The sequence below is a fragment of the Brachypodium distachyon genome, chromosome 2 (genome assembly GCF_000005505.3).
Source record: "Brachypodium distachyon strain Bd21 chromosome 2, Brachypodium_distachyon_v3.0, whole genome shotgun sequence".
In the NCBI taxonomy this organism is placed as follows: Eukaryota; Viridiplantae; Streptophyta; class Magnoliopsida; order Poales; family Poaceae; genus Brachypodium; species Brachypodium distachyon.
In genome coordinates, this window is record NC_016132.3 from 33,972,940 (window position 1) to 34,000,843 (window position 27,904).

The window sequence follows — 27,904 nt, forward strand, 5'->3', positions numbered from 1 at the left end:
GTACTTCAAAATCGATTTGTTCCTTGCGAAAATTAGCGGGGTTGCCAAATACGACGTCGAGAGCCCAATGGTACTGCCGGTCTTCCCGGAACAATCCCGTGGAAATATGTGTCTGTAGCTTGAAGATTTGTTACAGATCTGTTCATTGCCCGTAGTGTATCCGCAAATATAATGTTAATGCCACTGCCTCCATCTATGAAGACTTTGCTCATCTCGTAGCCTCCCACCTGAGCTTCTAGGACTAGTGCTGACTGTCCTGGTCTAGGGACCTGAGGTGGGTGATCTGCCCGTGAGAATGAAATGGCGACCTCGGACCAGTTGAGGTATTCTGGGGTGGCGGGTGGTGTGGCCGCAGCCAGATGAACTTGTCGAGTGATGACCTTTTGATGTCGTTTGGACGGTCTTCCTTTCTGTATCATGCAGATATTTCCCAAAGGCGCTGGATACGCGTTAGCTGCGATTGGTGCTTCTGATGGCCATGGCGCTGGCTGCACGTGTTGCACAGATCCAACGAAATTTGGTGGCAATGGAGGGGGAGGTGGTGCATTGTGCGCGACCATCCCAGCTCGAGTAGCATGTGGCAGAGCCAAAGTATTGGGATTATTCCTCGCTGACTGCTGACCTGGCCCTCTAGGGTAGTCCCTGCTTGCCGTTGAATTTTGAAACTGACTGCACGTGTCCTGCAATTCGTGAAAACGGCGACATTCGAGTAGTATATGACCGCACCTTATATTTCCATTGACATCTCTGGTACCATGGAAGGGGCAGGGAGATTGCAACTGCTGCGCCAATGATAAAGCAGTTTGCCCATCTCGCCGCAACCTTCGAGGCTGCCATTGCTGATTCTTACTGCTATCCCGGTAATTTTCACGGTAATTTCTATCCTACTGCACTTCATTATTTCCTTCACCTCGTCCACTGCCGTTACGGTCGAACTCTGCCGCTACGAACTCGGGAGCGTTGGGCTCCTGCTCCTTTCGCTTCTTTCGTCTCTCGGTGCTACGGTTGTGTCCTCTCTCGGCTTGTTCATCATCAGGTAGTGCATTGTGGTCGTTTCGGATTGAGTCTTCTCCATCCGCACATTTATTTGCCAACTCCATCAGATCTACTACTGTTTTTGGCCTGCTCCGTCCCAGTATTTCCCTTAAAAGTGACGCGTTTCAAACCGCGTTTGAAGGCGTCGACTGCACTTTCGTCCAATCTTTCTTCTGCTGCGTTTTTAAGGGTTGTCCATCGTTGTATGTATGAGCGAATGGACTCACTCAACCTCTGGGTGCATGCTCGGAGCTCCTCCAACGAGACTAGCCTTTTATATGTTGCCGGAAATGTGCGGGTAAAGACTTGATAGAGCTCGTCCCACGAGCCGATTTCACCCTATGGCAGACTCGCCAGCCATGTACAAGCGTACCCCTTGAGCTGCAACTGCAAGCACTGCATAGCCGTGTTCTTCGTTCCTCCCTGTAGTCGCACCATGGTAAGGTAATCTTCTAACCAAGCTCGCGGTTCCTAAGATCCGTCAAACTTGATCGCACTCACCGAAACCGAAAAGTTGCTGGGCATCTTCGAATTGCGAACGCGGCGGCTAAAGTAGCCCGCGCCGCAAGGTTCATCCTCTTCTTCTGTGATGCGGTCAGCACGGGCTCATCGCTCGCGATCGATTCTCTGCTGAGTTATAATGTCACGAACATCTCCTAGCACGAGGGTGTTGCGGCGGCGATTAGGCTGTTCTTCCAGTCCCCGTCGTGGAGGAGTCGTGCGATTGTTTTGCCGTTGGGCGCTGTCGTCCCTATGCCGCCTGGCCTCCATCTGGTTCGGGTTGGGGCCTCCATTTGGCATTCCTGATGAGGCCTAAACCGGCCAGGACCTGCTTGTGAATGGCTGCCCTCGGGTCGTCATCTGGTGGCATAGTAGATAGAAGGTACGTGTTTGCAGCAACCACGGCTCCCTGTGGCGTTCGGGGGAGCACCTCCCCCTGGGTATTGACTGTCATTAGTTCATCATCCAGACTGTGTGTCATGCCGATGCGATCTCTCTCGGGGATATTGTTCAACCGAGATTGATAGCGCGGCGCTCTATATCTGGAGGTGCTTCAGGAGCAGGCACTGCGACTCTGCGCTGAGAGCTGTCGGCGAGCACTCGAGGCATCGGCGGTCTCTCGCCGTCGCTATAGCTCCGCCTGCTCATCTCGTAGTCGAGCATGCGTAATGTTCAACGCATGGTGATATGCAATCATCTCGTTGCGCGTGCCGTCTGCCGGCAGAGGGGCAGTGCCGTTAAGAGCGGCCTTGACCCGCACTTCCTCTTCTGGCGTGAGAATGATTGTTGGGCGATCAGTGGCCTCGCCTCCTGCATGCGCCTCGGCGAAGATGGTTCTACCAGCGCGGCGTCCATCTCCACTACTCTCGCCTACTTCTGCCACGAAAACCTATGCTAGGGTTTTGCGAGGAGTCGCGATTGTATCCATGGGGTTGATTGATGCACTCGAACAGGTATTAATGATGTAAGGAGTGGGATCTTCAGCGAGCACCGAGTGATGTGAATCGCACGCGGTGCAATTTTTTTTTTTGCCAAAATTGGCCTTGCCTCACACAACGAACGCATCGGGGGTGAGTGATCCGTCGACGATGCCTTTGAAGAATCGCAGATTTGCCTTGTGAGTGACAGATCTGCGAAGCTGACAATTCCTTCGCGGCTGACTCGGAGGTTAAAGCCTCCGAACGGCATGTCCAGAAGGCCGTCGAGGTTGAGGAAAGTGGAGTGCAATTCCGGCAGGTAAGATGAGAAGCTCAAGGATCCGAAGCGGATCGACCCCTCTGTGATTGAATCGTTGTGGATTGAGAACAACATGGTCAAAAGGATCGTAGATCTGATGCACTTCGTCCCCACTGACGACGCCAATGTCGAGGGGCTACCTCGGCAATACCCTGATTCGAGGGTTTTCGACCGAAGGAGAGCACGGGATGCACCAGCGATCTTGTCGACTAACAAAGACTAGGGGAGCCGCAAGGTTTACCCAGGTTCAGGGCCCTCGGAAGGTAAAACCCCTACGTCCTGCTTTTGGTGTATTGTATTGATCGGGATTACAGAGGAGCTATGAAGCTACGATGCGCAGATGGATCTGGCGTGAATGTCTAGAGGTCCCCCTTCCCGACTCTCCCTCCTAGCCTTATATACTGGCGGCTAGGTCTCGGGCATGATAATCGGGAAGGTTACAATCAAATCAGTTTATTCTGGTACGATAAGATCACGTTCCTTGACTTGAACCGCACTTTGAGGGACTCGACCTGCATATACTTATTGGGCCTTCGAGTGAACCCCCTGATGGGCTGCATCAGGTATATGAAGGTAGAGGACTCGAAGAGTTATTCCCTCGTCAGTTACGTTGTTGCTTCATCGCCATTCGTTTTCTTCGTGGTTACACTGGCCACCGCCCTCAGTTTCCCCCGACCCTGATCCCATCCCCCCCCCCCCCCGAGCCCAGCGTCTCTCTCTGCCGCTCTTCTCATTAGCACCGCAGCCGCCATCTCCTTCCCGTCAATCCGGCTACAGCGGCACGCTGAAAGGGAAACCTTGCCCTTGTATGGGTTTTGATGAATGATGACAACATGGTTGAGGAACTAATGAATTACACGGAGTGTTTCAAGTTTTAGTTCCTCGGTTGGTTTAACCAGCCTCGACGACGCCTAAAAATTGAAGTACAAGTACTGGCTTGAAGTATGAAGAACTCGGTGAAGAACGGTGAAGAACATGAAGCGTAGCTTTCTTCATAAGTCTTTCCGTAGTTTTTTCTTCACTTGAGTATAGGAACGCCGTACTATTAAGGGAGGTTTGAAGTGTGGAGCTGGTTCAGGTGAAACCTATTCTTCATGTTCAGCTTAGGCGAAAACCATTTTCTGTGTGAGTGTTTTTCGTCGGAGTGAAGAATGAAGCATTTCAGGCTTCACAGAAACTTCCGCATGAAGTCTTCACTCTGATTTCAAATGTGTTTGAAAATCTGTCGCTTTCGAGCTTGACCACCTAATCTAACCGTTGTGAGACAAAGAGATAAAGTGTGAGCTGGAGTCTCAGGGATCACTTTATCCAACGGGTCACAACGGCTAGATCAATCGTGGCCAAGGCTATATAAGACGACCCGCCCCGAAGGAGTTCGGTGGTGATCCCCAGTGAGTTGTTTCGAAGAACACCTGATAAAACCCTTAGACCTGAACTGAGCGTGAAGAATGGGATCCTCTCTCTAGCCGAGCACTTGAAGCTTGTTACTCTTGGTGATTGGCATCACCTAGACGACTAGGAGTCAGTGTTGAAGAGCAATCGAAGCTTGTGATTTTTCATCAACTAGTCTGTGAAGGTCCGGAGATCACCTCAAGATCTACCACGAGTAACTGGGCGAGACTTAGATCTTAGCTCAGGAGGATTGGGTGGACTTGTGTGTCCGCGAGTCTTGTGTGACTCAGCCCCCACAACGGAGAGGTAGGATTGTGCCAACAATCTGAACTTCGGAAAACAAATCCCTGTGTCTTCAGTCCTGGTGATTTCGTTCCTCATTTTTTTTACTCTCTGTTGAAGTATAACTGATTCTATTGTCTTCTGTCTTCATTACTACTGCTATAAACCTGCTCATCTTTCTTCTTTCCGCTGCTACTCTAAAAATTGCTAAGTGTAATCCTTGTTGTTGAAATACTGTGACTGTCTTCAGTCTTCGGTCTTCATTTTTGAAGAAAGAATTAAAACTGGTCACATTCACCCCTCCTCCGTGACGTACTCCATCTTTCACACGCAAATCCTTCCATTGGCCAGATCGCCGCCGCCCCCTCTCTCCTCAGCATCGCCGGCGGCCGGCCCGGCGGACCGGTACCCAAAGCCGAACGGGCGACTCCTGCTACGAGGCAAGGCGCGTCGAATTTGGGGAAGACCGGGGCGTCGGTGGAGGTGGCCTCACGAAGGAAGAACGGCGGCAGCGGCAGCGCACGTGGTCACAAGGATGCAAATCTTGGCCGGGAAAATGGAAGGATGAGCCGAACGAGGCCTTGCCGCCGCCGTCCGTCACACGGGCGAAGCCCGACGACCTCCTCCGGCGACGGCAAGGGGCGTAGATGCTGGCGGAGGGCCTTTTTTTGGCTGGGTGGCGGCGGCCTCCGGAATCGCCTGAGAGCGACCCGGAAAGCTAGGGTTTCCCAAGAGGTTAAGTGTCCTTCCCCGAGTTCAATCTTTGGTTCATGTTGTTGCTTCTAGATAAGATGATAGTTCGATCTTCGGTTCATACTGCTGCTTCTGGATAAGATGATATTCATTCATAGTTTTCCTCTTGAATTGTCTATGTGCCCAGGTCTTTTTTTCTTTCTCAAACAAACATGATATGCGCATTGATCAGGTAAAATTCCATATAAGGTGGGTTTCAATTGATTTTATCTAATTTCTATGAATTTAGCATGACCTTTTGAGCTATCAGTCTTGCTGTACAGGAAGCAGCAAGCATATAAAGGATATTTGTTATTGTTTTGTTCTCCGTGAAATTTCCATGAATTATTTTGTTTACAGTGGAATTGTTTGGTAGTTCCATTAATTTCCAAGTGTCCCAACCATAGACAGGAAGCAGCAGGCAGAGCTCCATTTGTTTTGAGATGAAGTTGTATTTAATCTTTGGTCTTGTGTTTTCTTTTGTATACATGCTTGTGGAAATGTTCAAATATAGCTGGCCAAGATATACAGGATGATCAATTACATCTTACCTGACCTACTGTCATGGTGCGTTCTTGCTGCATTCTGCAGATGATTTTGTTGGCTTGTGGTAGTAACTAGCGTTCACTTGTTATACTTTCATGTAGTTTAGCGCTGCTTCGAATAGGATCCCCCCCCCCCCCCCCTCTCTCTCTCCCCCATATCTTCTAGATAACTGCTTGCCTAATGATATAGAGGGATCCTAAATCTGAAATGTGAAATTCTTTGTACTATTGTCTGGAAGTGTTTTATTTTATTTTATTTTATTTTGGGGTACCATGGCACCCTTGAGATTGACCCAAATTCCTTTGCAAGTAATTGTAAGAACTTTGGCTTAAATTTGTAGTTGGAGATATAGGAAATTAATTCCAAAAGTTGTTCATTTAAGTGTTTTTGTACACTTAAAAATCATCTTGCATGAGAATATATTCACGTTGTTGAGCGGGAGTTGAGAAATACGCTCATTATTTGCAGCCTAACTTCATGTCTATGCTATTGTTATTTAACCAAGTACACTTTTGTCAATCTGAGCTATTTCCAATTTGGTTCGTACATCTGTGCTCCTGCTCCTTCACTACATTCATGTTTCATGTGCTTGATCAACATTATAATTTCTTTATTGCATACCATTACTAATTTTGCATTCTTTCATGGTGAAGGCACGGTAAACTGAAGCCACAGTAAACTGAGTCCACAAAGTTCAGTTATTAGTGTTTAAGCATGAAAGGTGTTTTGTTTTTAGCTCTTTTACTTTCTTTTTACTCACTTAGGTACTGAGTGCCTGTCAAGTGGTTTATGAACTATTATGGTGAGTTATTGGCTAAAAATGAACTATTTCTACTGCAGGACAAATTGGACAGAGCGGCCAGGTAACCAAGTTCCTAGCTGCCGCAATTGAATCGTCGAAATATTTTGGGTGATGGAAACAAATATGGAGGCCATGTGTGGTGAATGCATCTCATAGATTGGATGGATAATTGGGGTGGTGGAAACATATATTTAGGTCATGTGTGGTGAATGCATTCGTAGAATCATTACATGGAAGCCTTATGTTATTTACAACTTCACGGGTGTTGCTATGTTCTTGGTCAGCTATAGAGTTCATGCTTCCAATAAATTTTTTACTGTACTGTCCACGCGATGCAGATGCAACAACCTATTGTTTATTCGTGTTTAGTCTCTAACACATGGAATTATGTATTTCGTGTCTGAATTCATTGTGCATATTTATTTCAATCACGATATATGGTTGACAATTTAAGTAAGTATAGGGATGTAAGAGTTTGCTAGATTTGTTAGCGGCGCAGCAAAGCGCGTGTTAATCCTTCTAGTATTTTGGAAAGGAAGGAGTACTATGATTTTTGACAAAGTCCCGGGAGTTGCCTGTGACAGCTTCAACTCAGTAATGCTAGGTTCTAGTTGTGTTCTCATTGCTATCAATAGCAAGTCTGTCTAAACCAATGTTTGGGCTAAACTATGTTTGTCTTTTTATCATTTTGATACTGGAACCGGCTTTATCATTATGGGAAAATAACTAAATTTATGATCCCACATGTGATCTATCGGGATGTTAACTTGGCACAATTGTACGGTATTACCGTGGAAATCACGTTCCCGACGACCGGTAAACCATTGTTCTCACCGTCTGACCAAGGTGTGATTGACGGTCTAGAAGCTTTGCTTTTACGACTACGATGAAAATCTCGTATAGCTGGACAAGCAGAAAGATCCAATAACCAGCTGGCACAACGGATTGGACCGGAAATGCGATAACAGGCGCTTTTGTTCATTTGAGTACAATGTGCTGTCCTTCAGAATACTGTTCTTACTTTTACGTTACATTCTCTGAGGACAGAGCTAATGAATCACATTGCACTCAATATCTAGTTCCTGGATAAGGCAGGGGAGCTCTTACCCCAGGACTTATTTATAATAGTAATGAGCTAGGAGTTGTTGCTCTTGGAAAATTGTCTAAAGTGCGCTCATGTATGATACTCTGTTTTTCAAACTTACTCCTTCCGTTCCTAAATGCTTGTCGTTGTTTTAGTACAAAATTACTAAAACAACACCATGAATTTAGGAATGGAGGGAGTAACTAACAGCACGAAACAATAGTGTAAATCCCGAACGCATGCTCCATGGAGCCGTTTGATCTCTCTCGTGCATCTTAGGGCTAAACTAAGACCATAGTTTGTCCGTTTTGAATCCAGTTCATCATACCTTTGAAGAAAAATCATGTTATTAGATACTGCATCACTCCTATAACTATAAGGAATTTAAGGTCCATGGCAAACCAGATAACATTGCCACACAATATGATCAGGTATACATGATAATAGGCTGAGCTAGTTTGATAAATATAAACTCTGGATTGCCAATATGGGAGCTCTGGTAAAAGAAAACAGAAACTGCTTCTTTAAGTTGCGCCAGTACTTGCAATTCGAAATTTCCCTAAAGAATTGCCACTATAAGCTTCCATAAAAGAATCGAGAGCTATACAAGTGGGAACAGCTAACAGCTTCCTAGGAGCTCACTAAAGTTATAGCGCTGGTTGTACACTTATACCCCTCGTTAGTAGTATGGTCAGCTTAAACTCAGTTTTTTATGAGGTCACTGCAAATTCAGAGAAAGCTCTTTGCCAGCTGTTCAAAAACAGTTCCACGCAGAACCATGGAGATTATCCGGAATCCTCCTGGTTCAAATTTCTTCTTTAGTTGCAAATCCACCCTCTTAGCTAGTACAAAACTTTGTATTGCTGGTTTCAACGGTTTGGATACAGACCGTTTTTGAACACCTACTACCCCTAGCCAGCTGTAGCATACCGAAATCATATAGGTGGACAATAAAATGAGTATGTACTGTAACTGGATGAAGCTGATAACAACATCATGCAGGAACCGAACTGGATCCGACAACACAATTAAGCTTAAAACCAACAGTTTTTCTTTCCGTGTGACACTGATCTCATCTACATAAACTTTGTCCTACAAGATATTTTCCTTCCGAACATTACGAATGAAATCTACTTTTTATATTCCTTCCAGAGATAGTTACACATAACCTGGATATATTCCAAAATCTTACAGGATGAAAGAGGAATGTAAAACTGCAGCAAACCAAAACTATTGCCGGATGTATTGCAGGCAGTTACAATTATTTTATACTGCTCAATCAATCTATCATTAATTCATTATATATAGCAAGCATAAACCTTGAATGGAATTAAGAAAAGCAGGTAATAAACAAACTTTAAATTTGAAAAGCAGTTAGTCCTCATCAATTGTAGACATGCAATCATCATGTCATAAATCACCACCTGGAAACTTATAGCTGGATCTTTGGAGGACAAAATTCACTTGCTCTCCGCATCATAGAGTTCAGATCTGAAAAAGCCATTAAAGGCAACCTCATAAGCTTATCCTTGTGAAGTATCTGTATCCGCAAACATTGTGGATAGGAACAACTTAAATTCAGAAAACACGTCAGAGGCATCAAAACAAGTTCAGTAAGGCTTTGTTTGGATGTAAACATTCGGAGGCTTGGCATTGCATTGGTTCCAATGCCAATATCGGAGGATATTGATATTGAGATTGAATACCAATATTTCTGTTTGGGTGCTTAGGTATTTAGAACCTAGACTTGATACTGAGGTCGAATGCCAAATCCTGTTTGGATGGTCAAAGCGATGAATTGAAGTTGTCTCATGAGTATGGTTATTACTCCCTCCGTCCAACAAAGGATGTCTCAACATGCATCTATACACTAAGTCATGTCTAGATACATTCAAATTTTGACAAACTTGAGACATCCTTGGTTAGACGGAGGAATATGTTGTTTTATACACATATCAGCATATTTTCTATATAACATTAGAATATATTTAAATTATTATATTTTACATAACAATTAAAAACAAGAAAAATGGCAACTTCCAAAAAACATGGAAAATGCATTTGAAAATGTACACGGCAGCAAAATCATTGTACTAATAATCTTGAGAACAAACAAATAATCTATCGAGAAATATTGACAGCGAAAGATTTCCGTAAGATCAGAAGCACTTGTGCAAAAGGAATTGGGATTGAAGTACTCCTCTATTTTCTACCCGATGCATCTCTGCTTCGGTGCCGGCAACTCGGCATCCATCTATGCCCATTTACCTCTTTCAGCGCTTGCTTATTCCCTTATTCCCTTCTCTCCTATCCCTCTGCAGTCCCCAAACAAATAAAAGCAAATGAATGCAGACCCGGGTTCAGTTCTTCCGCACATGACCGGACAGAGGGGGAGGTCCACAAACAAAGAAAAGCAAACAAATCCGTCGTGTAAGCCGGACAGAGGAGAAGGTAGCGGCAGGGCAGCAGCAGCAGCAGTATGAGGAGGAGGACGAGGGGGTGAGGCGACCTGTGCCGGACAGAGGAGGTCACTGCGCCGGCAGCCGGGTCGCGTCCGCCTCCGGGTCAGGTCGTCGTTGGCATGCAGTACTGAGAGGGGAAGAGTCCGGGAGGTAGGGCCACCAGAAGGGAAGGTGGCAGGGTGGGAGGCCGCCAGCGCCTGCCGTGCCGCCGTTGCTCGGGGTGGAGCGCTATCGGGGGACAGAGCCGGTTCTGCTATTGGGAGGGAAGTGCAGGCGATGAGGAGGAAATCGGGAAAAAGGTTTCCGCGGGGATCGAATGCGGGTCTTCAGTCGAAGCGGTACGCAACTCCCGAATTCCAACCGATGTCGAGCTACTACCCTCGACATTAGGTCCGACAGAATTTTGCCGTGGGACCGTTCGCTCAATATTCAGCCGGAATACCATGCGCCAATGCCAAGAAGAGCCAAACACACAGAATCGTGGTATTCGGGATCTAAGCAATGCTAATGTCTAATGTCAAGCCCCAATGTCTACATCCAAACAAGGTGTAAGAAAAAATGTTTTTGCTCTTCCGACAGGAATGACAGGTGACTGAAAGCCGTCAACAGATTCTTAATGCAATATTTGGAAAACTGCTGCGTTCAGCAACCAAAGCAATAGAAACGTCAAGAATTCTTTCGTGAATGCCAGTTAGATCAATCATATTATTTAGGACATTCATTTGCATCTAAAGTCAGAACAAATAGCAGGTAACTCAATACTGGGGATGATAATCCAGCTCTCCATCAATCTCCTTGCAAGTCATTTGCAGAAGCACAGACTGGACTCAATACATAACATGACACATACATAAATTTCAAGAACTACAGTGGCACAATGCAGATATATCCCAGATTACACCAGCCTAAGAGAATGAACACCCACCAACAGACATAAGGTTGGAAGCTAGGAGTAACAGTTTATTTCACTCTGAGTGTAATAAGGGGCTGTTTGGTTTGAGCCCATCAGCCCACAAATGTCTTTTCAGAAATTTGGTTGCAAAAATATTGGCTGAGGTTTTGCAATGCCTATGAGTAGACCAACTTTGGCCTAAAAAAAAAAGAACTACAGTTGGTAGTGGGGCATTGGCTTGCCAAAAGTTGGCTTTCATCCAAACAAGAACCAAATCTTGGTCAATGACAGAAAAATATGGTAGGGTACAGTTTGGTCACCATCCAGACATATTTTAAGTGTTTTCGTGTCCACTTATCCCATGGACACCAGCCATGAATTTAATATAAACTAAAACACTAACTGCATTACCAAAAACCCTAAGAAAACACGATTATCTCATATCAAACTATTACAGAAGACTTTAAAGCTGTTTTTCTATACTTCTACTGCAGAATTCATGATTCATGTGCACTCTACTTAGTCAGTAATGGTTGGTTCCGAATTCAGCCACATCCCTTTTATCTACACTCAAACTTTGTTCTATATATGTCATCTTTTTTTAAATAATAATCAAGGTTGCATCATTAGAAATGTTGTGTACTTATGTCTGCATTGACCAGAAGAATAGTTCTTTCGCTGGCACCAAATTAAAATAAGATGCAACAACTGGCAGATAGCATTTTACATTGAAGAAACTAGAAAGCATAGTACAGCACATTGCATAGAGATATATTTGTCATACGCATAAAATACGTGTGCTCGAACACGCTAATAGTAGACATCATATCCTCATGAAATTAGTCATCTTAGTACGATCACTGAAATCAAGTGGGCACCAACACATAAAGTCTATCAATCCTTTGCAACAGTCAGAATGGATATTCCCAGCTAAAATAAGAGCAATATGAGCAGCAGGCACTGCACACCAATCATTAATAATCACACGTACCAGTCTACCACAAGCAAACAACGATGTATATAACCAGAGGGCGAGCGTACAGAGACATACATGAGATAAGTGCCGTGGGCGAATGCGCCCGCTAGGACGCCGTAGAAGAGGCGGTCCCTCCACACCGGGTTGTGCCGAAGACCAATCCTGACTGTTTTGCACGGACCCACCGCAAGAACCCTAATTAGCAACAGGATCCGAACAAGGACAGTGACACAGGGGATGATGGGGGGGAGGTGGGGTGTGATACATACTGAGGGGGAGAACGGGGGCGTAGATGAGCGGGAGCAGCATCAGCAACGGCGGCTTCCTCTGCTGCGGCGGCGGGCGCCTCACCGCCGGATCGCTGCTCCGGGACGACACAGGTACATGAGATGGATCTCGGTGAGCGGCGTAGAAGCGGTGAACTGGAGATCGAGAGAGAGGTATCGGGAAGGGGGCACTTACTCGAACTGTGACGAGGAGGAGGACGACGCCATGATCGGGGGTGGGAGAAGAATCGAATCGAATCGAGTAGGAAGGAGGGTGAAGGGGTTTTTGCTTCCTCTGTTCCGCGCCGCTGGTTTTGCGAGCCCGCGGTTTCTAATGGCTGTACTACGTCAAAGCAGAACTGCTCACGGAAATACGGGCTTTTACGTATTCTCCCTGAGATTACGTGTCCACATCAGAACTCGTGTTGTCCCAGATGGGCTCGGCCCGTTTGGCTTTGCAAATTGCAACGAGGCAAGCTGCTCGCTGTCTGACCCCATTAGATCGGCGGCGGCGGCGATGATGCTGACGGCGCGCCGGGCGGCGCGGCCGCTTCTCCGCCTCACCGGCGCCGGTGGTGCTCCGCCGGTACGCGCTGAGTTCACCCGTAGCTTCCTGGATTTCTTCAAGGTATGTGCTTCTGCTTCCTCCCTACGCCTGCTCTTCTCTGCTCCAATTAGAGTGTTTAGTCACTAGGTTTTCTCGTGGTGATGGGATGAATGGATGATCAGAAGGGTAACACGGAGGCCATCGATGAAGCCAAGGCGAAGGCTAAGGCTAGGCTGTAAGGCTCTTCTCCTCACATCGCTCCTACTAACTATTTTCTCTACTGCATGGTTGCATTGTGACATTGTGACATTGTGTGTCTGTTTATTTCTGAACCTCTGGCTGATTGGTCTAGTGCAGCAAGGATGAGATGAGCAGGGGATACTTCGAGGACATCTCCGAGATCCGTAAGAACGCTGGCAAGGTATGTGGCATCGATAATTTGGTACTCGTTATGTTAATTGAGTAATTGTTAAGAAATGGGGAGCTTGGGTGATGGGACTAGGGTTCTCACATAGTCACATTGTCGGAAATGCTGTAGATTGCGACTGCGAGTAAGATCATCATCCCGGAGGTTGCTGCCTTGAAGTTCCCTGATCTTGCTTTAGAATCCCCTGATGCTGGGGCATTGCAACTGCCCCTTGTCGCGGCTCTTCCAGGAGAGGATCATTGTGAGGCTTCTACTACGGTGGTTCCTGATGTGTCACTGGTGTGCCTTTCTTTTCGTGCAAGCTCACAGGTATGAGTAACTGCTGCTCGTTGGTGGTTGGTGTACTGCAGCATATTACATAATTGCATGGTTAAATATGTAATTTAAGACTAGCTGTTGAATATGGATGGTGCTTCTATCTTTAGTAAAACCAGCTCTTACAAAAAAAATATGGACACCATATTCATAGTTACTCATATATTCTAAAGATGACATCATTTTGCAGCTTTATCTATTTCCTACTTATTGGAAGTTTACTATAAAGTTAACACCTGTCTTTGAGCTGCAGTCAACCTTCTCAAAATAATATGAAAAAACGAGTACATTACCCCCTTGAGCATACCAAGTACATAACATTCATATTTTCACTTGCCAGATGCAAATTGGATTGATAGATGCTTTTAAATATTATACGTCTAGCGATTAGGTGATGTTGTTTGTAGATGCTTAGAGCATCTCCACTCGTCCCCCCTATATTTCATCCGTCGCATGGCCATATGGGGAGGCGCCGGCGCAACAATTTGTTTGGGGTGGAACCGACACCCAGCCGCACCCCCAAACATCGCTCCCCCAAATTTAGTTTGTCTCACTAATAGTGGTGGCCCGCACTGCTTTTCAGCTTCAGCCGACGCCCCTGCTAGCCCCCCTGTGAGTAGGGAGTGGATTGGGGACGCCGACTAAATTCTTGTGCCACGCCGGCTACTTTTGGATTTAGGGGAGTGGACTGGGTGGGTTTTTCAGTGCCGGCGCCCCCATTTAGCATTTGTGGGGGCGGCTGGAGATGCTTGTCGTAGCCCGGGGCTTAGATACCAGGGATGCGAGGCACCCCCTTTTTGGTTCGGCAGTGGGCGTTGGGGATCGCTCCGGCGATCGCCGGCGAGGCCAATGATGAGCATACAATGCACAAGCCTGTTTACCCAGGTTCGAGCCACCCGGAGGTGTTAAACCCTACGTCCTACTTCTGAGTTTGTATTAGCCAATGAACAGGTGTTTACAGGTTGCCGGGGGAGCCCCCGGGCGTTCTCTTCCCTTTTCTGCTAAGTGGCTACTTGCTACTTCTGGGCTAAAGACTCTCACTCAAACTCCACTGGAGTGTAACCTAGAAAGAACCGAACCCCCCGACCAATGGCGCTGGTCCTCTTGTTATACTCAAGGGGATACCACAGGTGCTTCGGTGCATGGGGGACAAGTGTCGAGCAAAGACCCTAGGCAACTTGCCCTTGCTGCACTAGCATGCATGCATGGTGCAAAGTGCTGTAGCTAGGGCGGTACGTGCCTTAGATTCACTGCGAGCCACTCACTGTGGGTGATTAGATAGGGAACCACCCTTCTGTCGGAGAATTTAATGCTTGCTTGTGCCATACTCCACGCCCGGACCAGCCCTGCACAAAAGGAGCCTGCCGGGCGGCCACGTGGTGTCAATACTCGGCTTGCATTGGGCGCCGGCCCTGTTGTAAGCGCCTGCGCCAGGGAACACCCTCCCCGGCAAGTGACCTTCCCGGGGGGTGCCCTGACGGGAACCTTCACGCTGCCATCCGGGGCAACCCCCGCAGCCCGGCTAGTCCTGCCGGGCTGGTGGCACCCCGGGCGCGGTCCTTGCGGGGAGCAAGCGAGGCGACTCACGCGTTGCGCAATGGTGGTACCCTGGGTGCCACTGGTGCGACAATGCTCTTATGGTTTGACGAGGTTGGTGCAGACGAGCCCATATGCCGTAAAGTATATTATGCCCTTGGAACTTTTTTAGCTTGAGTTATAGGTCACTAGGTCCTTCAGCTTTTCCTGTGCCAAGTCAAACTTAAGCTACTGCAGAAAGGGTGTGACTTGTATTTGTTTGTCTTACCCAGTGGCCAGCCCACAAAATCGACTGTGCTGTGCATTATCACCAAGCTAAAAAATGCATAGCCCCGTATCTATATCGACTTCGAGATGTTTTTGAAGTGAATATGTTAGGCAAGTCCACTGATTTGCTCAATAGCTAACTATGTATGCTTTTGTTGTACAGAAAATGGCAGAGTCATGGAGTCTACCTTTTCTTGATGCATTTGGTGCTGGAGGAAGAGTTCAAGCATATGAGGTATTCTACAGTATTATTCTCAGTTTGTTATACAAAGCAAAGTATCTTTATGGTCTAAAGCCATGCAGTTTACCATTGACCTCCTTTGAGTGATAGATGCTAGTACACACAGTTCCAAGATATATTACAACACATATTATTTATTACAATGGTAACACAACAAGATCCAGAGTAGCTTATTACATAATGGAAGAACAAAAGAAAATTGAAGAGTCCATCAACGCCATAGGAAGTTGTGTGTAGACTCGCGATGTACATTCCTTCCCGCTCAATCTTCTTCTTCTGCACATGCACGTAGCAGATGAGTACAATGAATGTGCTCGCAAGTTATACCCAGGGGGTTAGGATATATGCAATATACATGCTTAAGGGTTAACCTTAGGTTTCCATGGTGATACATTATGCCAGGTTGCTAGCTGAAAGGAAAACATTATGTTTCAGGTCTCATTTATAGATTCATGGTTGCTGTCATCAAGTCCCATGAGACGCGCATGCCTCAAGATGATGAGGAAATCAAGTAACCCACAGAGACACGTCGTTTATGCCTTTGGAGACAACTATGACTTCAGGAGAAAGCTTCAAATTCAAAACCTTCTTACTGGGTAATGTTCTGCCCCTTCACTTTAGTCATTCAATAGACTGAAGCAGAGGTTCTGGTAATCAATATAGTTCAACTCTGGTACTGCAGGTACATATACCTGGTTGATCGCCTGGGAAGGATAAGATGGCAAGGCTTCGGATCTGCGACGCAGGAAGAGTTGTCATCACTAACAGCGTGTACCTCCAGTTTGTTAGATGAAAAATGAAATTAGATGGCTTCTGAAATACTATATTTATCACTTGGAGTCAGAGAAATTTTGTTTCCTTCCGGTATCGGACCTATCATGTCTTCTTCCTTTTCCCTTTATTCCCTGCATATTAACGAGGGACAGTTCCTTTCTCACAGATTTCACATATGGACTGGCTTATTTTCTGCCATCCAGTCACATTGTGTAATAATAGCATGGGTTTCTTGCACGGATTGCAAGCAACTGAAATAATCGAAGTCAAATCCTAGGTTTTTGCCGTTAATTGCACCTTGTTGTGTCCCGACTAAGTCAAGAACTTAAGAAACGATTCTAGAAATACAAGTGTTTGGCTGCCATGAGGACTTATATAACGTCGACTTTTAACTGACTTGCATTTGAAAAGTATTGATGTACATGAGAGAAAAGGAAACTGACTCTTCATGAAGAGTTGGATTCTTAGCCAAAAGTTAAACAAGAGTTAGTTTAGAGTTGATCTTGAATTTAATGGTAAGCTGTTTACTAACAAGTTGTATAGAGTTAGTTTAAAGCTAAATTCATTGTATTTTATCAACAACTCCAGATGATGTCCCGATTACCATCGTGTGCATGCCCCGAGCATTGAAATCATAAACTTCGATCGGTGACTTGCAACTTGACTAAACCAATTCTTTAAAAACTACTTCCTCCGATAACAAGTGTCTCAGAATTGGTAAAATTTTGTACTAAATCAGAGACATTTATTATGGATCCAAGAAAGTACCTCTAAAAAAACTCTAACAAGGAACAATCAATTTTGATTCGCAGGGCTCACAATCTTATTGGGTCTGGCTGCACGCAAGTTTCTCCTACAAGTTTCAATTGATTTCATAAAATTTGTTTTTGCGACATGAAATTTAAATTATAAATATTGAAGTTCCACTAAAACTACCGCCACAAGCCTATGGGGCCACCTGTTCTACGGGATTGGTCAATGCGCATAGAATTGCTCCTATATGCACCAAACAGACCTAAAAAAAAGTATATACTTGGACGCTTACGCAAGCACACTCGCACGCACATGCTTGCACAAAAATACCGGAGTTGTGGAGCCCAAGGTTTTGGCTACCGAGCTGACAATTTGGTTAACCAGGACATTACCTAATGGTTACCGGGCAGATTTGAATCAAATATTTGAATTCAAATCTTTTACAGGGTATAATTAGGTTCTGAATGAATTGTGGACATAATCGGTACCAGACCTCAGTGGTTATGAACAACGGTATTCTGCGCAGCTTCCACGGTCCAAAGTTCGAGTACCCCCAACCCCAATTTTTTTGTAGTGTCCAATTTTGAATTTCATGATAAAAAAGGGGAACTATGCGTAGTCGAACCCGAGACCTCACGGCGTCATTACAATGCAGAGTACGATATAAACAAATATATCCTAACATTAAGCATTTAAATTCAAATATTTCAAAAATCAGTATTTTTTGCTCGGTAAGACCATTTACTGTGGATGGACGGTAAACGCGGTTAACGGGCGGCACCAAAACCTTGGTGGAGCCTCAAGATCGATGAAAATCACTCCTAGCTAGTGTCTTAACTATCAAGGGGCACATCAAAGGAGAATCTGCCTTTTATGTAACTCATAGGACATCGAACCTGGCCACCTGGGTTGGTTCACGCCAGTGAGCAGCGGATGACACAACCACAGGTTAGTTCATGATATAGGAAAGTTTTGAAGTACTGCCTCCGAATTTGCACTAAAACAGCGAAAAGTATTTAAAAACGAAGGAAGTACATATCAAAGTTTTACGAAAGTAACCACTACAGGTATGTAGAATTCATATTCACCCGCACGCTTATGCCACTAAGCACAAAATGTTCTTCACGTGTGAGCTGAACCCAGACCATCAAATTTAAGTTAATTTCGACCAAAATCTATAATCGAGCTGGAGATTGAAATTCTAAACACGGAAACTTTTATGAGAACCACCCTACAAGTATACAGGACCCAGTTGCACGCTTTTGGCTGCAGGATTTTTACGAAAATTAACCACATCTACAAGCATGCCGGACCCGTTTGCACGCTATGATCGGACAATAAGCTCAATTTATCCCATCTGCATGTCAACCGTGCCCATCAAAATTCAATAAATTCCAAGCAAAAATTATGTATTTCAGATTGCAATTTTTTTAGTACAAAAAGTCTACTCCGTAACAAAAATATTTTCGTCTGACAATCATCAAACATAGCTGAACTATGCGGCGACGTGCCCCACAGAACTTAGCGTGCGGCGCCTCACAAGGGACACGGTCGCTCGAGCGTGGGCGAGAACGGGCAGAGCAGAGGCGAGCGGTCGCAAGCTCGCATCGCGAGCGAGGAGCCGAGCAGGCATGGCCTAGTTGTGCCGTTTTCTTCGTTGAAGCCAGATCAAACACATTTGTACTAGTTCGTTTCGTAACTTCAGCTCAAACCGTGTGTCGCATATACGATCCATCCTCACAGTTAGAACCGTATCGACGAGCGCTTCAAAACAAGATTTTTCGAAAGAAAAAATTAGAGCAGACCTTTTGTTATGGGACCATATTGCGCAAGTTACATCTTGATTTAAAAGGAGTAATCATGATACCTTACTCCATCGTGACAACGTGATATGTTACCTCGTTCCTGTGGCCGAGCTTGCTCCGGCACCCCCTGTGCCTGCGCTACATAGCTCCGCCGCCACTGTTGCCATGTGTGCATCGTTGCCGATGCCACCGTGCGCACAACAATCTACTCATGCAGCGCACGTTTCACCCAACTCACGCCCTGTTTTTTTTTGGACGTGACGTGCACAGCGTTACACTAGCGTGTGTCGTCCCCGTTAGGTGACTTGGATGTATTTTTATGATATGATGACATCTTTTATTTGCTTAGACACTTTGCTATATCACTTGTTAATTAGTACTAGGTTATAATCACTCATTTACCAGGTTATAGTCACTTGTTTATCAGATTAATATCACTTGTTTACCAGGTTGGTGTTACTCGTTAATCAGGTTAAAAATCACTCGTTTACCGGGTCATAGTCACTCTTTTACCAGGTTAGTGTTACTCGTTAATCAGGTCTAAAATCACTCGTTTACCATATCGTTTGTTTACCGAGTCATAGTCACTCCTTTACATGGTTAGTGTTACTCATTCATCAGGTTAAAAATCACTCGTTTGTCATATCGTTTGTTTACCAAGTTAATATCGCTTGTTTACCGGATTATAGTCACTCGTTTATGTTTTTTAATTCCGTGCCGGTGTCGGGCCCGTAGATCTTCTCGCCGGTCTTGCCCCAAACCTGAAACCAACAACAACAGCAAAAACAAAAACTTGATTCACCATGATTATGTTCAGTAGACCGATGATGCAGAGCTCGACGATCACCTTCTCGAGGAACAATGGGTGGTCGACGAAGACGCGGTCCACGCCGGCGCCGCTGTGGCCCTTCGCGGCCGCTGCCCTGCGCGCCCCGCGCCGCCTCTGCTGTCGCCCTTCGCGGCCTCCGCCACCCCGCGAGCCCTTCGTGGCCGCCGCCCCGCGCAGCCGACGAGAAGAATCGGGAGGAGGAGATCTGGAGAGGAGAAAAGAGAAGACGCCAGGAAGGGAATCGGATACGTCACGCGTGCGCTGTTCTTTCTATCGCTCGATGCTTTCGCACGAATCTCCAGCAGCGCCGCACGGGAGAACAACGCTGGACACGTGCGCCAATTAGATTAGCCGAACATAAATGCTGGAATCCGAGTCGAAACACAACAGCAAACCAAACAAACGCGGTCGTTCGATCGGGTCGTAAATTCGTAATCGCATCTCCAGCCCCAGCAATTCCGAGTCCGAGTCCGAGTCCGAGGTTGGACTCCTAGTCCTGGTCGAAGACAGGGAGGCAGCAGGCGTGCGGCGTGCCCGATCAATAAATTCTCAAGCGGCTTTCTTTCTCCCCCGTCCACTTCACCACACGCGCGAAACCTAGAGAGCCAAACGAAACCCATATTTCGCCCCGAACCGCGAAGACGATCGCCATCCATCGGAACTCTCAACCCCGTCGTCGGCTCGGCGACAACGCACCAACTCGATCGGCCATGGCAGCCGGCCAAGGCGAGGCGAAGCTGATGGTCAGCTACGGCGGGAGGATCGAGCGCGGCAGCGGCGAGCCGAGGTACGTCGGCGGCGAGAACCTGCTCGTGGGCGTGAGCCGGACCGCCTCGCTCAGGGGCTTCCGCGCCCGGATGGCGGCGCGCGCTGGCTTCTCCTGCGACGACGACGACGGCTGCAGCTTCTCCGTCAAGTACGGGACCTCCGGCGAGAGCCTGGACGCGCTCCGCGACGTGGCCTGCGAGGCCGACCTGCGGGAGCTCCTGGACAAGGTGCTGTGGCGCGACCTGAGTATCCGCCTGTTCCGCGACAAGGAGGCGCCCCGCCGCGTCCGCGTGTTCCTGTTCCGCGTCGCCGCCGCCCCTTCGCCGGCCCCGGCTTCCCAGGCCCTGCCGGCTCCTGTCATGCGGCGGAGCCCGACGGCGCCGGATTTCTTGGCGGCGGAAAAGAACGAGAAGCCAGCGCAGCCCTCGGCGGATCAGGCCATGGCCAAGCTGGCCGTTCCCCCTTCTCCGGTGCGGCGGGTCGCGACGGCGCCGGCTTCGTTGGCGGACATGGCGCCGCCGCCATCCTCCGGTCTTCCGCCTCGGCCTCCAAAGCGTCGGATCGCGTCGGCGCCGTCGTTGTCAGCGCCTCGGAAGGACGACGACACGGCTGCTTCTTCTTCTTCGTCGACGGTGTCTACGGCGTCAGCGGTGGCCGGAACCAGCGTCTCTTCGACGGGCCAAGATTCCGGACGCAACGCGCAGCCGGTGCAGGTGGTCCACCGGCTGGCGCCACAGCAGAGGAGTCTGGCGCTCCCTGCTCCGGTGTTCTTGCTGCCGGTAGCGCCGGTGATAGTCTACCAGCCGGCGATCATCCTCATCGTGCCGGCCTTCAGTTGTAACGTTGTATTGGGCTAGCTTGTGCTGAGCTTGAAACTCGCTCTGCTTATACCCTGTTTGGACTTTTTGGATTAGACATGCTCTGCTGTATTGGGCTTGTACGTAACAGTGCAATGTAAAGTGCTACTACCTCCGTTGCAAAACATATACTCTAGCATATTTTGTTTCCGGCCGGCCTTTGACAAATGTTTTGACTCAGAATTACAAATCTATTAGTGTACAATTTATGTGACAGATTTGATACCAGTGTATTCATATTCAAACTTGTTTATGGTCATGATTTGGATCATATATAAGTCACATCATGTTAGTGGAGTAATCCTTGACCAAAGAAATAAAATGTGTCTTATATATTAGAACGATGGGGGAAGTAACAATGTACTCCCTTCGATTTTAAATTGTTGTCGAAATATTACATGTATCTAGACGTTTTTTAAGAATAGATACATCCATATTTGGGTAAATTTGAGTCAAGAATTTAGGATCAGAGAGAGTACGATTTTTGTTTTCAAGAATACACAATGTACGGTTTTGTTTTCGGTTATTTATTTCTTAATCGACCAAATTACACGAGTTACCAAACCTAAAAGTTCCACAAAGTGGGCCGCTTTAGGTGTGAATTGCTCAAAAGAAATATTGTGGCTTCCGCGTATTTAAGTTTCTACACTTAGTTTAGAAAATGTTAGCAACTCAATTTTTACCCTTGATAAAGAGAATCATCAAAGGCGAACGGGAAACTTGATGGAATAATTAAGGGATGGCTAAACCTAGCTAACAGAGTACCCCGTACGTCGTTTGTGACTTTTGGCTTCCAATATTGTAACCGAGAAAACAGCAAACGAGTCAACACTGGTCAAGTCAGAGCACTTCCCAACCCAACTCGGGCAAATCGGCCACCGTAGTGCGAAGCTGATGGCCAGCTACGGTGGGAAGATCGAGCAGCGCGGTCCCGGATGCAGCAGCTATGATATCTTGAAATTTAAGAATAAATTCAAATTTCATAAATAAATTTTGAAATAGCAAGAAAATTTCAAAATCTTGGGTCACTAGGACTGAAATGTTTTTATATTGAAAATATTGTTCGTATGTAAATTTTGATGAATTTTGTAATTCAGGTGCCTCTCACATACCCTTAATTCATGTCTCCTGCTAATAAGATGTATGCCGGCCTGCCCTTTGCTTAGATGCAAATTAATAACAAATTGACTCAGAAATTTGCATTTTTTTTCCACATGATTTTGTTTTGCATTTTCTCTCGTCGATCATCACCCCTCCCCTCTCTCTTCTCCCTACCTATGCGATCTGCATATGGCGCACGACCAAGCGCAGTCTCTTCTTGACCACATCGGGCAAGCATAAGTCGTTTATGACCACAATTTTGAACACATGAACAACCTCGCAAGGAGATATGCCGGGAACCAAATTAACCGAGCCGGCCTTAGTTGCGAAGCTTTTCTCCATTCTTCATGCAGATGTGCTTGAAGTCCTTATTGAATTTGTTGGTTTCTTTGGTTGTTGACAAATCCTTGATACTACATGGCGTGGGACAAGTTTCAGAGTTATGCACTGGGCCAGGGCTCGGCATCTTGGAAGGACGCGCGAGTCATCGTTGTCGGATCTGTAGGGTCGTTTTGGATTGAAGCCAACTTCAGCCTTACCAAAAAATTGGTACGCCCGCGGGTTTGAGCTGTCGTTCACTCGTTTGGTTTGATACAACAAATTTGGCTAGCCCACAGACGCCCGTGCAGTTTTCGCCAATACGCAGGCGAACGGAGGGCGCTGAAATCCTCTGCCAACGATTTGGTCGCCAAATTTCCTCCCGTCGTTCCTCTTCTTTCCTTTATCTTCTCTTCTATCACAATTGAATCGGATTCACGGGACAAGAGAATCAAGCATAAAAATGCTTGCCTATCAACCCATGACCATAGAAGCCGGGAACGCGGGTCGCCGTCGCGTCCCCCGATCCGGGGTCGGTCAACCCAGTTCGAGATCGGGGTCGATTCCCCAAGTAAATCCTCCTCAATTTTTCTCAAAAGCACCGTTCCGCGTCCCACGATCCCGTTCCTCGACCTGAACGAGGGTTCGTGGCAACTATGCCCAAAACTCGTGCCGCTCGGCGCTCGGCCAGTTCGACGAGTACTGCAGCCTCATCTGCGCTTGCACAACCTGCCGTTTTGTGGGCGTCGCCGCCTCCTGCGACGCGGTGGCGGAGGACAGGAGAGTAATCGGTTGCAGTTCAACTGCTTCACCATGCTCTGCTCCTTGGAAGCTAGCGTCTGCCGGAGGCCTGGAGCCCTTGGTTGTTTTGATGTTTGTTAATTGTTGTGTCCATTATTATCAGTGGTCATGTCTAATATGTTTGGGCGGTGGCTTAGGGGTTTTGAGAATTTTTTTGCCTCGCTCATTCTTTTAGGGACTTGTGCGATTTGTTGGTCTATATGGAATTGCAGAAATGATTTGGTTTTCATAACTTGAGAGTGGCTAACTTCTTGTAGGTCGTTCTTCGAGCGTCCCATTGGCTCCGTATGTGGTCCCTACTGCTTCGGACGAAGGCTCAGGAATGTATGGATTCTGGGTGCAACCGTTTGGAGATGGTCGCACGGGAGTTATTCAGCCGGTTTGGATGGCGCACAGGTCTTAGGCTGGAAGGTTTTTGATTTTCCTTTCACTCTATGTAATTTTTCTTTGGTAACCGGCTACTTGTACTTTGGCTGTTTTTGGATGTTGGATGATTTTAATAATATATGGCTGTGTGATCGATGCAGAGATCGGGGGTATTCCTCCTTTTCGAAGAAAAAAATGTGTTAACTGTCGGTTGAAGTCTTCAGGGCACGTGCATCGTGCATGTTCTCCTTTCTCATTTCCTGTCGCTGGTTGGTTAATCCTTTGGCTCATGAATCACTGAATGGAAGTGTTCACTGACTAATCAGTGGATAATTTGGGTTATTAAGCAAAGCTGCAATACTGATTGCACTCCGGTAGCTATTTTTTAGCCCTCTTGGGTCCCCTAGTAATGTGTGTCTCGATATGTTTAATCATAATCTGTCAGGTAACCAAAGACTAGCCAACTTACCTAAGTCACTGAAAGTTTGGAAGTAAATTGGCGTCCAAACCAAATGGTTGCCAGTCCATCTTGCCAAAAATTGGTACTATGTAGCATGGCTGCAATCCAAACAACTTGAAGTCATCAATTTTTTGGTCATGCCCTTATCTTGGTCATGCCAAAATTTTGACAAGGCTAGATAGGGCTGAATGCAAACATATCCGTAGTACCCCTAGCTAGTTGACGGCGGCGAGTAGATGCCAAAATTTTCTGGCGTCCACAACTTCTTCGCTCCGGCAAGGTGACGGACAAACCAAAAATGACAAAAAATACTCACACAAAGGGGTCGTATTTCATCTCAACCCTTACAAAGAGCTTATGTAAATTATAATCTTTCGAGGGGCTCGGATGCACTTGCATTTTTTTTTGAGCAGTTCCTAGATTAACGCACCAAAAAGTTCAAAACCTTTTCCGTCCTCCGGAACCTTCGCGTCCGCAGCCGCCTCTCCATTTCCCACGCCGCCAACCGTCCACCGGCGACGCGCCGGCGGAGAGGAGCGGAGCGATGGCAGCGGCCGCGCCGGCGGAGGAGGGCGAGGACCCGCGTTTGAGGAGGAGCAACACCGACTGCGTCTTCTTCCTCGTCTCCAACTTTGCCTGCAACAAGGTACCCCCCACCCAACCCCACCCCAACGTACATCGCAAAACCCTAGCGCAAAATCCCTCGATTCCTTTGGTTTCCGAGCGTATTTACTGGTGAGTAGTGGTGGATGTCTCCGTTGTTGATTGATTGACTGATCGTAGCTTGTGCCGTGTGTGCGGTTTTGGTTGCAGGGGTCGAAATGCGAGTACCGCCACTGCAAGGGCGCCCGGTTCAACCCCACGAACTGCTGGTACTGGTTCCACGGCAACTGCGTCAACCCAAGCTGCACCTTCCGCCACCCTGTGTGTGACCCGTACTTCCGCAGCCACCGAGTTCAATACCTTCGAATTAATAAATGTGTGTTTGTGTGGTTCCGTGCTTGCTTGCATGCTTAGTACGTGTGCTTTGGTAGTTAGTGACGGATGTCATTCTCACGCTTGTTCTGGGCTAACTTGAGGTGTGCTTTGGTAGTAAGTGACGGATGTCATTCTCACGCTTGTTCTGGGCTAACTTGAGGAGAATTATTGTATCCCTAGGGTGTCATTGTAACAGTGTTCCTGTCTTTGCTAATAGATTGCTTGTCAGCATTTGATTGAGAAAAAGAACCGTACACTCTCTTAGCTTATCCTGGGCTTACATTGGCTCCAACTCTTGTTCCACCTTGCACATGGGGTCCACCTACTGATAGTCAGAATTAGCGATGATTTTGTGGACTTTTTTTCTTAATATGCAGTGTCACTGTGATCAATTCCCAGTGCTGTTTTGTGCTTTACAATGGTGCATGTGGGGGTGGGCATAACCATGCAATCAGGCATGAAAAATTGGGGCTCGCTTGACCCAGTAATTAATTTATTTGGATCTATCATTGTTCATGTACCAAATCTACAACTAGGGCACAAGGTTGTGGTGTTTCAAATATGTTGCCTCGATAAGTGTTCAGTTTGTTAAGCAATTCATGAGTTTATTTGATTGGTGTAAGTTCATGATTTACATTCTTTGTGCTCTATGTTATGCTTTAAGCCTTTAAGGCTTTAAACTGATTTAAGTTGTCCGTTGAACCTTATCTTAATGGATACATAGGGCTAGGAGGAGCTAGGTATCAGTTTCATTAAGAGCATTGGGCACCCAAATATGAACCAAAGGGGACCCGGAGGTGGGTGGCCTGGTGGACTGTACAACCACATCTCATTGAACTGTAGTTTCATGTTGGCTTTTCTAGCTATATGACTTTTAATGGCATTATTTCTATTTGTGTTATCATTCATTGTCTGTTGGTACTTTCTATCTGATTAGCTTCTCCTGCTGCAGCCGTTGGAAAATCTTAACAGAACCAAATCTTTGGCAGACCAACCCTCACTATGTGGCTCAGCTTCTGTCAAGACAGCTAATCCTTGTTATTTTTACCATAACTCATGTTGTACAAAAGGTGATCATTGCCCTTTCCTACATGAGCCTCCAACTCCTAAAAATGTTGTGGGAGTTTCTTCTGAAGCTACCACCTTCAATCCTGCTGTCAATGAAAATTCTGTTGGAGATGAGATGGTTGAGGTATCAAAGGATGCTCATGCAAATCCTTGTCAAGGCAATTCTTACCACTTAAAGACATGCCACTCAAAGGAAGTTCCTGAGTTGAGCAATCCTGAGTTTGGTGAAGCTATCCCCATTGCACCTGAAACATCTGTTGTTACAGGCGAATACATGAAATGTTCCACGCTCTCATATCAGACCTCAGGAGATTCAACAATGGAGCATTCAGAACAAGATGATTGCCGTGATTCCTCCCCTGGATTTGATGTTCTTGTGGATGATGGGGGCTTAAACAAGAATGACCTTGGGCTGCAATTGGCACGGAAAAGAGATGTGCAGGTGCTTCATGCGAAATATGATATTGGTGTTCCAAATTGTTATGACCAGGATTATTATGATTCACTGTACTACGGGCAAGCATTTGGTGGCTTTGATGGTCAAGACGGTTATTTTTATCTTGGTGATCTTGAAGGAGTTCAAGAGCATGATATAGGGACCACTTTGGGACACATACCAAGCAATAGAGTAAAGCTGGTAGGGTCAGCCTCTGATGAGTATGACAAAAGGTTCCTCAAGCCCAGAAACTTCACCAGCTCGACAGAAGATGTTGCTTTTGCTCGTGAGCATACTAAGACTAGATACACCTCAAAGAGAAGACGTGAGAATAGAAAAGGTACCAAGGGCAGAAAGGGCCGGAGAAAGAGGCGCTGCGGTCTTGAACCCGTGGTTAGTTCCCAAGAGATTGAATCAAGATCAAGTCATCGCAAGCAAGATTCCTTGATGGAAGAGTGTCCTCAGCCTATTGTTTGTGCTACCTTCAGGGGACTGAAGAAGGGAAGTAGAGGAAAACAGCGCCATGTTCTTTCTGCTAGGGATTCTGAACATCCTAGAACAGATTTTACCGGGCCAAAGACCCTTTCTCAGATAAAAGAAGAGAAGTGCATATCCAAGTCAAGTTTTAGCCCCTCTGCTGCTCGCATGCCTCATGAGAGATCCTTCTCCTATGATTTTTGAGGGACCCAAACCTCTGACTGAGCTTCACAAGGGTAAGGTAGAATTTGACTGGTAAGCCTGCCATAATTTAGCAACTAGCAAGTGACAACATTGCCAGTTCTCTGCTCAACTTGGTCAGTATGATGTCTACGACAGCTGTGTTTGTTAATACAGTTAGCAACTTGGGAGTACTTCTCTCAAAGAGAATGGAAACTGCAGTGACAATTTTCTGCAGATAAGCTATTAATATTTTGGTCAATTTGAGGATGGAGTTAGTTTTTAGGTATAACTAGCTGCTGTATTAATTGGTAAATGATGTTAACTCACTTGTTACTTCATGTTGCTATGTTCTGAACAGTAAGTTGGGGTTCACTGGAAATGGAATCTTGCT

General features: G+C 46.4%; 3 protein-coding genes and 1 long non-coding RNA gene across 5 annotated transcripts; 3 read left to right on the forward strand and 1 right to left on the reverse strand.

Annotated features, from left to right (window-relative positions):
• Positions 1 to 5,187: 5,187 nt before the first annotated feature.
• LOC106866219 lies at positions 5,188 to 6,980 on the forward strand. Its single transcript, XR_002963226.1, has 3 exons — positions 5,188 to 5,745; positions 6,378 to 6,445; positions 6,565 to 6,980. It is a non-coding gene; the product is annotated as an uncharacterized LOC106866219 (long non-coding RNA).
• A 1,716-nt stretch (positions 6,981 to 8,696) lies between these two features.
• LOC100845082 lies at positions 8,697 to 12,564 on the reverse strand. The gene is made up of 4 exons (XM_024459114.1): positions 12,403 to 12,564; positions 12,210 to 12,301; positions 12,016 to 12,106; positions 8,697 to 9,101 (listed from the first exon to the last, which is right to left on the reverse strand). The coding sequence occupies exons 1-4, from the start codon at positions 12,432 to 12,434 to the stop codon at positions 9,071 to 9,073; spliced, it is 246 nt and encodes an 81-aa protein (XP_024314882.1). The 5' UTR covers positions 12,435 to 12,564; the 3' UTR covers positions 8,697 to 9,070.
• Positions 12,565 to 12,649: 85 nt separating this feature from the next.
• LOC100846099 lies at positions 12,650 to 16,604 on the forward strand. 2 transcript variants are annotated; one of them, XM_003568780.4, is made up of 7 exons: positions 12,650 to 12,834; positions 12,936 to 12,988; positions 13,111 to 13,174; positions 13,292 to 13,489; positions 15,462 to 15,533; positions 15,975 to 16,135; positions 16,222 to 16,604. In XM_003568780.4, the coding sequence occupies exons 1-7, from the start codon at positions 12,724 to 12,726 to the stop codon at positions 16,337 to 16,339; spliced, it is 777 nt and encodes a 258-aa protein (XP_003568828.1). In that variant the 5' UTR covers positions 12,650 to 12,723; the 3' UTR covers positions 16,340 to 16,604. The 2 variants fall into 2 exon arrangements, with proteins under 2 accessions (XP_003568828.1, XP_010231662.1); XM_010233360.3 differs by having other exon boundaries at positions 12,770 to 12,834; positions 13,106 to 13,174.
• An 8,237-nt stretch (positions 16,605 to 24,841) lies between these two features.
• LOC100830097 (zinc finger CCCH domain-containing protein 34-like) lies at positions 24,842 to 27,888 on the forward strand. The gene is given in 4 exon segments (XM_003566439.4): positions 24,842 to 25,017; positions 25,185 to 25,295; positions 26,302 to 27,528; positions 27,530 to 27,888. Coding segments are annotated over 4 exon segments (1,500 nt in total). The 5' UTR covers positions 24,842 to 24,915; the 3' UTR covers positions 27,590 to 27,888.
• Positions 27,889 to 27,904: the final 16 nt, after the last annotated feature.